Raw genomic sequence first — 12,748 nt, 5'->3', positions numbered from 1 at the left:
ATGGAGACGCTGAGATAAAACCCACCCCAGAGCACATCTGAAGGGTTTGAGTTTAATAAGTACCTCTTACATTTTCCTTCAATTGATTGAACTTAGCTCCTGTTTCTTGAACAAGAGGTTTCTTGAACCTCTTGTTCTCACTGAAAGCCATGCTGACATGCTCTAAAAGCATACAAATAACTGCTGCTGCGACTAGCTACACAATATATTCTGTTCTGTAATACACATTTCAGCTCATGAATGCCTGAGCAAAAAGTGGTGATGAAGAGCTAAATCTCTGGTACTACTACTTGTTTTTCCATTTGTTTCTTCATGATGCACAAGATCTGATTCTTTGACACTTTGCAAAAAGTCCATCTGAGGCTGGAGCTTGGTACAAGTAAAATTGAAGTTTAGAGCATCCCTAAGGAGATGCTCAGAATTGGGCTGTGGCCAACCTCATACATTAAGTGGTTTTAACTTTGCTATTTTATTAAGGAAATGGAGATCAGATTTATCACTTTTCATCAATAGCATTTGATGACCTGTTCTGTTCCAACTCCTCTCTACGATGGGAGACACTCAAGTGTGTGACCCCAGGAGTTTATTGTCTAGACAAGATTAAACCAATAGGTTTTCTGTAAAGTTCTCCCATTTAAAGGGAAGAATATGACTGATGTTTCAACTGAGACAGCGGCGAAGGAGGACTGAGAGACATTGGCAAAGATAATGGGATGCAAAAATGGAAGAACACACATTACACATGGAATGGATGTTGGGCAGAAGTTATTTCTATAGACAGCACTTCCTCTTGAAGAGATCAGAGGGCAAGAAACCCAGGTGAAGACATTGATGTAATATGGTCTGGAGCCTGAAGACATACTGGTCATGGGAGAACACTTCAAAAAAATCTCCATGTGGGATTAGGAGGGGTTCCACAGGCTGGAGGGGAAGGCCTTAGCTGAGGAGGGCAAGCAAGGAAAGCACCCGGCCATGGCGTTGAAGAGGTGGGGAAATCAGCTAGTGGAGTCGAGAAGGGGAAGAAAGAGCAGCTGTTGTCTCCATGCAAGCAGCGGGAAGGCAGCGGAGAGGAGCCCGGCCCGGCCGCGGGAGCGGTGCCGGCAGCGGGAGCCGGGGCCGGGAGGAGCAGGCGGCGCAGCCGGCGGTGGCGGGGCAGGAGGAGCGCAGCGCCCCCCGGGCGACGCTCCCTGCCCCGGCAGATGCTCCCCGGCGGCCCTGGCGGCTCTCTCGGCCTTCCCCGCCAGCCCCGGGGCCTTTCCGCCCCCTCTCCCTCCGGCGGGATCCCTGGCAGCTCCGCTGCCGCGGGTCCCTCCCGGCACCGGCGCCTGCTCTGCCCCTTCCCCGCGGGCTCGGTGCGCCCCTGCCCCTGCCCGCCGCGCCGGGCGAGCGCTGCCCGGCCCGGGCCGACCCCGGGAGCGGAGCAAAGACGGGACCCACGCAAAACGCGGGCCCCGCGGAGCCTCCCGCGCCCACCCGCCACAGCCGCCCCGTGCGGGCGGCCTCGGAGACGGCGGAGGCCGGGGGCCGGGAAGGACCGGGGATGGAGAAGGAGCTAGCCCGGGATAGCAGCCCCTCCCCACGGGCCGGCCCGTGAGTGGAAAGTTTCCCCGGAGTGACCTCTCATAGTACGCGCCCGCTAGGAAATCTCATTCAAGTATTTTTGTCAATGGGGTGGGGGGGGCATCCTGCTCCCCGGCCCCCGGCCCGGCTGACGTCACTGCAGAGGCGATAAATATCTGTTGATATAATTGGACGTGAGATTTGGGGTTGCGATAGCGAAACTCGGCCCATCGCCGCTCCGACGGGCCCCCATGATTTATTCAGCAGTAGATCGGGGCACGCAATCGGGCTGTCAGGGAGAGCGTCAGCTTATTAGGCAAGTTCTGCGTGATTCCAGGAGAGGGTCTAAGCTATAAAAATCCCGCGCCCCGGCTCTGATTAGTACCAAATCTGATCCCAAGTTCGCCAGGAGTCGGCTCCGAGGGAGAGCGAGAGGAAGGGACGCCGGGCACCGCCGAGTCCCGCCGCCGCCCGCCCTGCCCTGCCGCCGCCGCCGCCGCCGCCCCAGGTAGGTGCGCGGCCGCGCCCGGGCGCGCAGCGGATGCGCTGCCCTGCGCTGAGCGGGGCTGAGCGCCGCGTCCCGCGGGATGCGGGGACCTGTCCTGGCCAGACAGGGAGCGGGGAGGTGGGGAACGGGCGCTGGAACCCCACAGCTCTTGGGGAGAGCCGCCCCGCCACAGGCACCGCACGCTCCCCCTCGCCCCGGGTGGGTGAAGAGGCGCGGGTCGCGAACAAGCGTGGACGCTGCGCAGGGGCTGAGCCCAGCCTGGTCCCCGGGAGCCGCCCCGCAGGGCTGTTCCGCGGGGTTGTTCTGCGGGGAGCGGCCGCCTCGACGGCGCGGGTGGACGGGCCGGGCTGAGCGCGGCCGGGGGTGCTGCGCGGGGAACCGAGGGGCGCGGAGCGGCGCGTTTCAGCACCGGGACAGCGGCGGAAGGGACGCCCCCTGCCCGGCCGCCAGCTGCCCTCCCCGCCGCTACGGCTCGGCTTTGTAACCCAACCCCGGTCCACCGTCTGCCCCCGCAGGTTTGGGCCCCGATCATGAAGATCCCGCTGCTGGTCTCCACGGGAATCCTGCTGGTCGCCCTCCTGCCCTGCCAGGAGTGCAGAGCTCTCAGCAAGAGCCCGGCACCCGCCCCTGGGGCTCTGCACCAGCCAGATTTCTTCCAGCAGCAGCAGCGACAGCAGCAGCAGCAGCAAACTCTGCCCGTCCTGCTCCGCATGGGAGAAGAGTATTTCCTGCGCCTGGGCAACCTTCACAAGAGACCCGTTGGCTCTTTCTCCTCCTCCTCCAGCAGCACCAGCCACCTACAGCCCGAAGCCTCCGCCAGCAACTTTTTCCGGGCGGCGGTTCAACAGCTGCAGCAGCTGCCCGAGCGCTCGCTGGGGAACCGAGAGGACGGCGAAGCCGAGGGTGAGGCGGTGGAGAGGGAGAAGCGATCCGAGGAGCCCCCTATTTCTCTGGATCTGACTTTCCACCTCCTGCGAGAAGTCTTGGAGATGGCCCGAGCCGAGCAGTTAGCGCAGCAAGCTCACAGCAACAGGAAACTGATGGAGATAATCGGGAAGTGAAACGGCCCCTCCCCGCCTTGCCAAAGAGATTCCGCAGTTAGCACAAGAATAATTACACCGTCCGATGTACCATAGTGCTGCTCTGATGTCATCTCTTTATTTTTATATAGCTTTAAACCTAGAAGGGCGTACTCTGAACAGCCTCTGTCCCTTGACTAGCATGCACAACCGCGTACCAAGTGCAGAAACACAAGTGTCGTTTGTAACCTCCCTTACCTTTATTTATTTCTCCATTTCCCAGTTATTCTAGTGCCATCGCTACGTAGGGATGTGTGAGCATTGGAAGAAATGGTGCCAAGAAGACAGAAAACTTTTCTGTTGGGGGCAGGGAGGTGGGAGGGGGAATCTCTGTAAGCTACTTTCAATCCACTTTTTTTTCCTGTAAACATTTTCACAATAAAACATCTTTTCAGCGCTCGGTCGATTTGGTTGTGTAAGAGAATGTTTAATATTTATATTTTTAATAAAAGCTGCAAAGTAAAGATGCCTTGATAGACTTTCTTGCCTAGACGCCTGAGGGCTGCTCCGCCTCCCTCGGCGCTTACCGGGGCGGGGGGCACCCATGGCCGTGGACACCCAGAGCCGTGGGGAGCCCTGGATGTCCCCCGGGGATGTTTTCCCCCCCCGCCCCGGGGAGCTCCGTCTCCGCGGGCACTCCCGCAGGCGCGCCCCGACGCCGCCGGCCCCGCACGGGGGCTGCCCCCGCCGCCGCCCTCGGCGCAGGCTGCTCCCGGGAACGGGGTGTCGAGGGCAGATCGGTGCCCTCCAGAGCTGCCGAATCCCACCTCTGCAGCCCCTCGAGGGGGCTCCCTGGCTCCTGCCGATGTGGCCGGGATCGGGCGGTGGGAAAGCGGTGAGGCGCTCCCGCATCTCTTTTGCGTTTTCGCATCCTCCCCGCACCCCAAAAGGGCAGGTTCCTCCCTGCTTCGGCTTCCCCCGTCCCGACGGCCGTGCCCGAGCGGGGTCCCTCCCAGGGACTTCTAGGGAGGCTGCAGTGGGTGTGGAGAAACTTCCCGGGAGGAGCTGGAGGAAATCTCCAGGACGACTGGGAGAAAATAGTAAATCCCTCACCCCGAACCAAATTCCAGGGAAAAGCTGCTCCAGCAGCCGGAGGCGATGCGGTGGCGGGGCTGGGCGGCGCTCGTTCTGGGCTGTGCGAGTTCCAAAGCTTTGCGCGGAGCTCGCCTGTGCAGCCTCCAAAACTCTCGCAGGAGAGTCTTCCAGGGAACGTGCTCCAGGGAAAACAGATACCAGCGAGGGCCGGTAGCAACAGGGGCTGACCCCACACAGCCTGCTGACCAGCCTGCACTGCCAGCTCACCAGTCCTGCTGGGGCACAGCACAGCCTTACAGCCCCACACTGGCCCCTGCCAAAACAGGGCCGTGAGGGCCTGGCTCCGGGATTTGGGAAAGATCAACACGTAACCCTAGTGCAGAGCTTGACACCTGGTCCCCTATGGCACCAAGCACTCCTGGCAGCTGCCAATCTCTTAAACACTACTGAGTGTTGACACCCTACTCCCAGTGACAAAAACCACAGAGTGTTGCCTTCAGTACAACTTGTAGAGCCTCTTTTAAGACACAAATTTGATTTCATTCGATGGCTCAACATCTGCAATGCACACGGAACAGGACAGTCAGCATCTGCCTTTTCTACAGCACAGCACAGGGGCTTCAAATTAAACCTTGAGTGAGTTACTTGTGGCCACCTTATTGCACCCTGGTTCCATGTAAGAACATGTACACACACTGATGGCTGAGAGGACACGGACACAGGTTACGGCTGGACAGACTGGGCAGCACTTCAATATCTGCCCCACATACTCGGAGCTATATGGAGGTCCTGGCCAGTGCTTTTGGTAAGTGTCTCTTCCTCACTCCTGCCACTGCGAATCTTCCTTACAAGTAATGTGTTTCTGCAAGCATCATCTGTTGTGGTTTAGTAGGAAGAGCAAGTGCAAAGGAAGAAATGGCAGCTTCCTCCTTCCCTCCCGTGTTCAGCCTCCGCAGCCTGGGAGGCACCAGTGCTGTTAGACACAACCCTGACTTGGGGCTGCCAAGGACATGATAGTGTCACTGAAGTCACCAGCACTGACAAGCGGGGACGCAGGAGGATACTGAGGAGAAACACTGTTTTGGCAAAGGATGCTACTAGAGAATATCATACCAGTGTTTTAGCTAAGAACATTGGTGAAGTGCTTACACCTACATGGGGGTGTGCCAACAAGTGAGTTACAAAACACTAGCAGTGCTCAGCCTAAAGCTGTAGTGATGCTTCTTCCCCCTTGGAAGCAAGAAATTATTGGAAAACACTCTGACTACAATACATAGAGTAATCTGTCCCCATGCTCCCCTCCCTCTCAGGTCTGTCAGTCCAAGGGTACGGTGTGGAGGTCAGCTGAGCTCCTAGGAATGAAACCTGCTCGGATGCCCCTTCCCAGGCCAGTTTCTTTGCTGACTGCAGCCAGGCTGCCTGCGCTCATGGTCCTTCTGAGGAGAAGCACACCAGAAGCCAGCCAGAGTGAGTCATCACTCATTCAGTGAGTTCAGCCACGAGAAGGAGAAGACATGACGAGCCGGCTCGTCACCCCTCTCACTGCTCACGGGAGCTTCCTCCACTTGTCCTTGAGGGTATGGCTCAGAACCAGTCTGCAAAGGAAGGAAAGGCTGATAAATGGAAGAGGAAAATATGAATTGCATTAAAATCCATAAGATTTCACAACATGCAGGGAAACAGAATGAAATGGGAAAGAAAGGAAAAGGCAGGGAGCATGGAAATTTGGGAAGCTAAGACAAGACTTCTAACACTAAAGAAGTCAGAGGCACTTTTGCCATGACAGTGTCTGAGGAAGGATTATGCTGGGTGAGAGTGTCGCATCTGTGCAAAAGGGCTTAGTCCTGATTTGGACCTCTGGAATATTATTGCACTGAAGGTGATAAATGCCTGTTCAGAAGTGATCCTGAGCCAGCTTGGCTTGTGTAGCTGGGCCTCCAGATTGATGTGAACCAGAGCCAAATGTTATTGCCAGTGCATTGCCACTCAAAATGATACTTGTTCTGCTGTTATGAAATCTGCCTTGAAAGTGTTTTCTTTTTTTTTTTTCCTTTAAAGTCTTCTAATATTTATTTCACTTCAATTTAACTCAGATGAGGAACAGGAAATAAATAATACAGAGATATAAACTTCAGTTTATATCCCTCTTTTTTATGCATAGGTATCCTATGCTTACAGTAGAAAAAGGAATCTGGACATGTATACTGTAGCTGCTAATAAAAGGAATTTCTAAAATTAGTTGAATATTTAACAGACCAGTGTAATAGGCAGAAATATTTTACTAGTTCCAGATCCCTTTGGCAAAGAATGAAGATTGCTTTGTGATAGGATCAGAAATCCTATTAAAGATAAAACAAATAAAAATGGGTGATGTGCCAGCTAAGGAAAATCTTGCGTCTTCATCATTAAAACCACAATTTAACTTGCAATAGACAGGATTTTTTCCCCTTTGTATTCCTAGATGCACATATACGTTATTGTGCATTCCCAAAATTAAACCAGCCACACTGACAGTCTTCTTTGTGCAGGGTTTTAGCGTACTTTGGAAACCTCAGCATGATCTCAGGTGAACTATTTGATGTCAACATACTATTCAATAGAGGGCAAATGACAAAGTAGTGTCCTCTGACTTCCAACATCTCAGTCATTTATAGAATTGCCCTAAACCAGAAAGTTGCTTAAGCAGCTAATAGATACATCCAGGAACAAACATTGAAGCGGGGATGCTTTTGAGGAACTGAAGCATGGCATGGATGATTTTACTAAGCATTTTGCTAAGTACTTACTGTTAAAGTGTCCTACAAGAGTAAGTAAGAACTAGTGGTGTGTTAAGCATAAATTAGCTGTTGGGCTTCATTCCAGTTACTACCTATTTCAGTGTCATCAACAAACAAGACAGAATGAACGTATGAAAAGAAATAGATCCCTGTTTCTTTTTTTGTATCTAATTAGAGTTCACAGTGCCATTTTTATCAATATCCTTGATTGCTCTAAATTGAAACAGCCCTATCAATTTCAATGAAATATTATCTGAGAAACTGCTTTACTATTTGAAATATGAAATCTTTGACTTAGATTCATATTTTCAAAGCAAGGCACTCATGGCTACTTACTGCAAAACCCAAACAGGCATCTTGCACATGAAAGTAGCTTTTGCTTGCTAACTTTAAAATGTATTTTATGGAGACCACAAGCATGGTGAAAACATGGGAGAAACAGCTGTGTACTTGAATGCAAAAGCCCATTTCCAGCAATGCTGCTGAGAAGGGCTGTCTCCCAGGCTCATGCAAAAGTATGGAAAAGAATTGGGCCCAGGAGGCCAGATCTTCAGCTGAAGGCAGGTAACTAATTGAGGCCTGATTATAGAAGATCTGCCTCTCGGCCCTGGAAAGTGCTGATTGCAAAGCTTTCAACCTGACTACAGTAAATACATGGCTAGACTCTCTGAATTATAAGGCATTTGGCGCTCTCTTCATCTTGGTAGATGCAGGAGCGTAGGTGGTTTATTAGTCTTTTGTGATGCTGAAAACTTTGCCTTTGTTTTTGGAAGGGCAGTCAGAGTGCCTGGACTAGCTAAGAGTAATTTTGAAACAGGTTGTACAATTTTGTGCACCAAGCCCTCAGCAGTGTGTGTAAGCAGGTATGGTCCTCACTTCTCATCCTGTAAAAGAATAGGACTGCCAAGAGGTTTAAAACACAATTCCTGCTTTCTTTTTTTTTTTTAATTTTAATCCACACTGATACCTTGCTATAAAGGATGGCTTCCTTTAGCACTTTTACTTGCTATTCTAACCAGCCACTATCCAAAAGTTTACAGTAAATCAAGACTAACTTTGAAGCAAAGAACTACCTACGAGTTTAAAGGTATGTCGTGTTTCAAAGGATTTGGGCCCAATATATAAGAAGAAAGAAAGCACAATGCAATGACTTAGACTGACAAGCTGACTGCATTACCCTGTTAACCAGCACTGCTGCTACTGCATTTCAAGCAAAACAATCTTTGTCTGCATCACTGCCAAAACTGTATTTCATAATGTGTTAACTCCTTCATATTTTGCTGCGATGACATCTTCCTGTGTCAGCAAAACAATGTTAGAACTCCAACACATTCCCACTGGGTTTGGCTGGGTGAAGCATTTGCTCCCTGCACCTTGCTGCGCTCAGCAGGCTGCTAGTCTGCAATACCTCCATGTGCCTTTCCAAAACCAATCATTTTCCATCACACCCAGCCAGGAGTGAAGCAAGCACAAAACTGACAGTAGGGCCATTACTTGGCTTTAAGGCTTGTGTTTTCACACCTGTGACACTTCAGTGTTTGTCTCTGAATCACACAGTGACTGAGGTCTGCTCTTTTCGTGTAAGACAAGAAACCATCAAAAGGTGCCAGGAGGAACTTTGTCCATGTTATTAAGTCCATTCTTCCCTTCCAACAGCAGCCCACACAACTCAGACTAATACAGTGTGCTGGAATTGTCCAAGAAAAAGATTTCATCTGTAGATTTTACAGAAAAAGACCTGGTTTGAACCAGGCTGTGATTGTGAAAGTGCAGAAGCAGGTCATTGGGATTGAGGCATCTGACCGCTCTGTAAATCCCTGTAGTCTCATGCTGGATTATCTTGCTCTCCCTGTTACTGCAACCCTACTCTGCTCCCAGAGGAAAGCTCAGTGCTGAGCATGGCACAACCCTTGCCACATGCCTTTAAGACAGCCCAGATTCAACACTTCATTGTGTCTGTCCATTGCTATTAGGTAACTTGTCAAGCTCCTACCTGAGCTTTATCTTTGCCTTGGCGATCTCCTGGGTAGGACTTGTTTTTCACAAGTCCCAACCCTTTTGGTCCCTAAAAGTAATAAGGAATAACTAAAGGGTTTACCTCAGATTACATTCATCACATTAGGCCAATGCTGAGAGAGTGCTGAATACTTACGCTTTGATTTATGTTTTCCCTTGTGGTGTCGAGTGACATCAGATGGTGCTTTCAATAAGCACCAGGAATTTTCACCAGGCCAGCTCATGAAGTGGGGAGAGAAGTATACCATGCATGACTGATGGTTGGTTTTGTTTTTCCCATAAGCAAAGTCCAGGCTGGAGTTTACATGCCAATTCTAGGGAGGTGCTGAGCAACCACAACTCCCACTGAGCAGCCATTCAGCACTCCTCAGCATCTGGCACGCTAGAATTTGCATGAATAAACAGTATCAGGATCTCAGAGTTGAGCCTGATGAGTTGTTTCAAAGTTGCAAATATTCAGCATCTTTCAGTATTTGCTTCCTTAAAGCAGCACTCTACTTAAATCTATATTGGGTTCTTGTAAAAGGGTGTGGAGATGAGGAAAAAGGTCAGTGGGATGGTTTGTCCTATCATTTTCATTTATTAGGTCCCAGCAGTTATCCTATTTATGCTGGGGAAAAAATATGTAGTCTAGGCCTTTTATATATTTGAAATACAGTGAAGTCTACCTATTGATCTCTGCTTTACCAGCACTAACCTCAGCAGCCTTTAGGTACAAAGGCTGGGATCTGTATTGACAAACTTCAGTCATCCAGAAACAAGATATCCACTCAAGCAAACTCTGTTCATCCCCTCTAATGGGAGTGATCAGAGAAAGGCACAACCAGAGGGTGATTTGTCCCATCTTCAAAGAGGTGGATTGCTCTCTGGAGCTACCTGTTTCACTCTACTGACTCCACAGACACTCTGGGTGGCTGGGTTAGACTACATCCGGCTTTTAAGCAATTATACAAGAAAGATTCCAGCCAAGTATTTCAGGATATCAAAACACTCCTTGATAGGAATTCAGAACTTTGACTGCAGTATTATTTTATGAGATCACAAACTCACCCCTAAATTTAGGAAGTGGGAAGGAAAGGTGAAGGGCTGAATGGCTTCATAATCTACTTTAATGTAGATGGATGAGGTGGTTGGTTACAACCTATATGAATGTTTTCTTGAGCAACAATGCCACCCAAAGCAGGTTCTGCCTCTTGTGTCCCCATTCACCTCTTCCTGCTTTGGTTCCATGGTTCACTGTCAATTTGCATTGCTGCAGCTCTTTGAAGGGCTGTGCTAAGAATGGGAATGTCATTGGAACAACATCATTTTTTTTCTGTTTCTTTGAGGTGAAGGAAGATATTTTTAAACCTGGATCATTTGAATGATTTGATTTCAGCATAGCTCAACAAACAGCCACCTCAGCACAAATGCCCTGTAAGTGGTGGCATCTGGAAAGCAATAAGAGGCAGGGCCATTTGGCAAAAATCTCCTGAATCACCTTTTCTGCCAGAGGAAAAACTGGATCCACACCCTTAGAGGCACACGTACTACCCAGTGCCTTTGGTGCCTCCTCTTTATCCAGAAGGAGAGCAAGGATGTGAATTTGTTAGAAAGTGTGGGTCTTGGAGAGAGAAGCAGTGAAAATACAGGTTTCTTGCTTTCGGGGTTTCTGTAGATTCAGAAAATGAGCTAGAAATTAAATTTAATTCCCATTTTTAGCTGGCTTGTTTAGAAACAACCCCCAGTGTTGACAAGAAAAGGCATGATTAAAAAATGCTAGCTGGTTGCAAAGCAATCACAGAATCTGTAGGCTATGTTTGTCTGCCTCAAATGTCAAGTGTTACACTGCTGGCACTCAACACTTCCAGGCAGCGGAAACAAAGGGAGCACAACAGGTTATTTTTAAATAATTTAAACTTTAGTTCAATCATTTTGTTTTCATATTTTTATGCAGTCTAGCTCCTTCAGCATAACACCTGGCAGCTGTCATGTATATCACAACAATATTGTTTCAAAGCTAAGGGGCTGCTTATTTTGCATGGATCTTTTTTATCAGTGGGAATCAACAGAGCATTCTCCAAAATATTTGCTACAATTACCTGCCACAGAAATACATAAGGTAGCAGACCCAAAAATGATATGCACAGACAAGCTCCATCAGACACAGAATTAGAAATTTCACTCTCTAAATAGTGGTCAGTAATGAATTTTAACTCCATTGGGAGGAAATGCCTTTCTTCAATAGATTTTCACTATATTACAATTAACATTATATGGATAATGCCTAATGCAGAGTCTCTTACATAATGATCTCAAAGTGATAAAATATATTTCAGAGGAAAACAGCCCAACTGGCTTATTTTGGTATAGGTTTCATGCATCTCCCATGGGATATGGAGGTCCAGACACTTGAACCTGTGGTGGAAACTGCATTAGAGCATGGTGTGGGCGAGCAGCTTTCTTCTCAGCATTACTTGGGACAAATGACATGCATTTCCCCTATAAAAGTCACCTATTTTTTTCATAACTCAAGGATGAAAAGGAGAAACAACATATTTGTGTAATATTTGACCCATTGCTGCACCTCATTGATCCAACTTTTTATTGAGAGTAATTAACTACATATTTACATGAAACCTAGTCCTCCTATTGGCCAGGAAAATGAAGGAAACCCAAGAGGAGAGTCTTAAAAACACGTGAATATTAAGGCTGCATGATCAGAACAGTCTGTCCTGCATCTATCCACACCATTCTTCATTCCTCTAGGAGTGAAGGTTTTTTGGGACCTCCTGAAAAATCAGCCTTTACCATTTCTGCACAATTCCAGCCCTGCTGGAGAGCTGTCTAGCAAAGGAAGGCTCCTATTGAGAGGCCGCAGGAGTAAGTGCTGGTCACGTACTACATGCTGGTTCCCAGTGCCAGGAAGTTACTCATGAATACCAGTTCTTTCCTCTTCCTCCTACTGCTGTTTTGTCACACAAATAAATAGGAATTCAGATGAACAAGTTAAATGCGAAGTAAAGACCTTCCAAGAACTTCTCCATGGCAGTAATCAATCTAATCCATGTTGTAGAAACTGTACTATTAGCTTTCAGAGTGAAGTAGCAAAAATAGTAGTGGTTTAATGTCCTGTCTGTTTCTGTCAGGCAGTCTTTCCTTTGACTAATGTGGACTTTTGTATTTCAAAGCTTTTTCTCCCTCTGCAAATGGTACTTTTGGAAATCCAGTGAATGACACAGTGATAGTTCAGGCTGTGATTCAGCCTGGAGCTCCATTTGTGGGATCAGATAACAGAGCCAGCATAGCTTTGAGGTGTGTAGACACACACATCCCATGCTTGGAGGCTCACCCCGTGCTGCTCACATTGTGACTGACTGCCCTGGGCTCTCCTAAGCCTGCAGGGGGTGAGAGTGGTGTTTGTGAGCTGTGGGCACAGCACAGCCTCTCTGAGAAACCAGTGGAGGTGCAGGACAAAAAGCCAGACTGTCAGCTAAAGCAACCTGTTGCCATTCCTTAAAGCGACCACATAACAGAAGAAGAAAATCTTGGCCACACTTACAATATTCTTTTTCCCTCATCAGCTGTTCCTGTTACCACTTTTTTTTTTGTGTGCTCATTTTTCCATGTCTCCAGTTGCCTGAATCTGCTCCTTACTGCAACCACAGCAACTGAAGCTGTTATCCAAGCTATGACTCTGCTCCAAAACCCCGGAATTGCTCAGTGATTAGCTCTGTGATTGCCCAGATGGATGTCTGTCATGTCAAATCTCACACTGTAATCTCTGCTTGCCC

General features: G+C 48.9%; 2 protein-coding genes across 3 annotated transcripts in view; one reads left to right on the top strand and one right to left on the bottom strand.

Annotated features, from left to right (window-relative positions):
• Window positions 1–1,756: 1,756 nt before the first annotated feature.
• CRH (corticotropin releasing hormone) lies at window positions 1,757–3,611 on the top strand. The gene is made up of 2 exons (XM_030971021.1): window positions 1,757–2,068; window positions 2,584–3,611. Exon 2 carries the CDS (start codon window positions 2,599–2,601, stop codon window positions 3,127–3,129), a length of 531 nt encoding a protein of 176 aa, XP_030826881.1. The 5' UTR covers window positions 1,757–2,068; window positions 2,584–2,598; the 3' UTR covers window positions 3,130–3,611.
• TRIM55 (tripartite motif containing 55) overlaps window positions 3,344–12,748 on the bottom strand; it is a 37,361-nt gene continuing 27,956 nt past the window's right edge. For both annotated transcript variants that reach the window (XM_030971019.1, XM_030971020.1), the window contains one exon: window positions 3,344–5,777. In XM_030971019.1, coding sequence (XP_030826879.1) covers window positions 5,658–5,777 — 120 coding nt within the window. In that variant the 3' untranslated portion in view covers window positions 3,344–5,657. The remainder of the gene's footprint in view (window positions 5,778–12,748) is intronic.

This window comes from Camarhynchus parvulus, chromosome 2 (assembly GCF_901933205.1).
Source record: "Camarhynchus parvulus chromosome 2, STF_HiC, whole genome shotgun sequence".
NCBI lineage: Eukaryota > Metazoa > Chordata > Aves > Passeriformes > Thraupidae > Camarhynchus > Camarhynchus parvulus.
The sequence above is the reverse complement of the archived record's forward strand: the minus strand, read 5'-3'. Positions and strand labels throughout refer to the sequence as shown.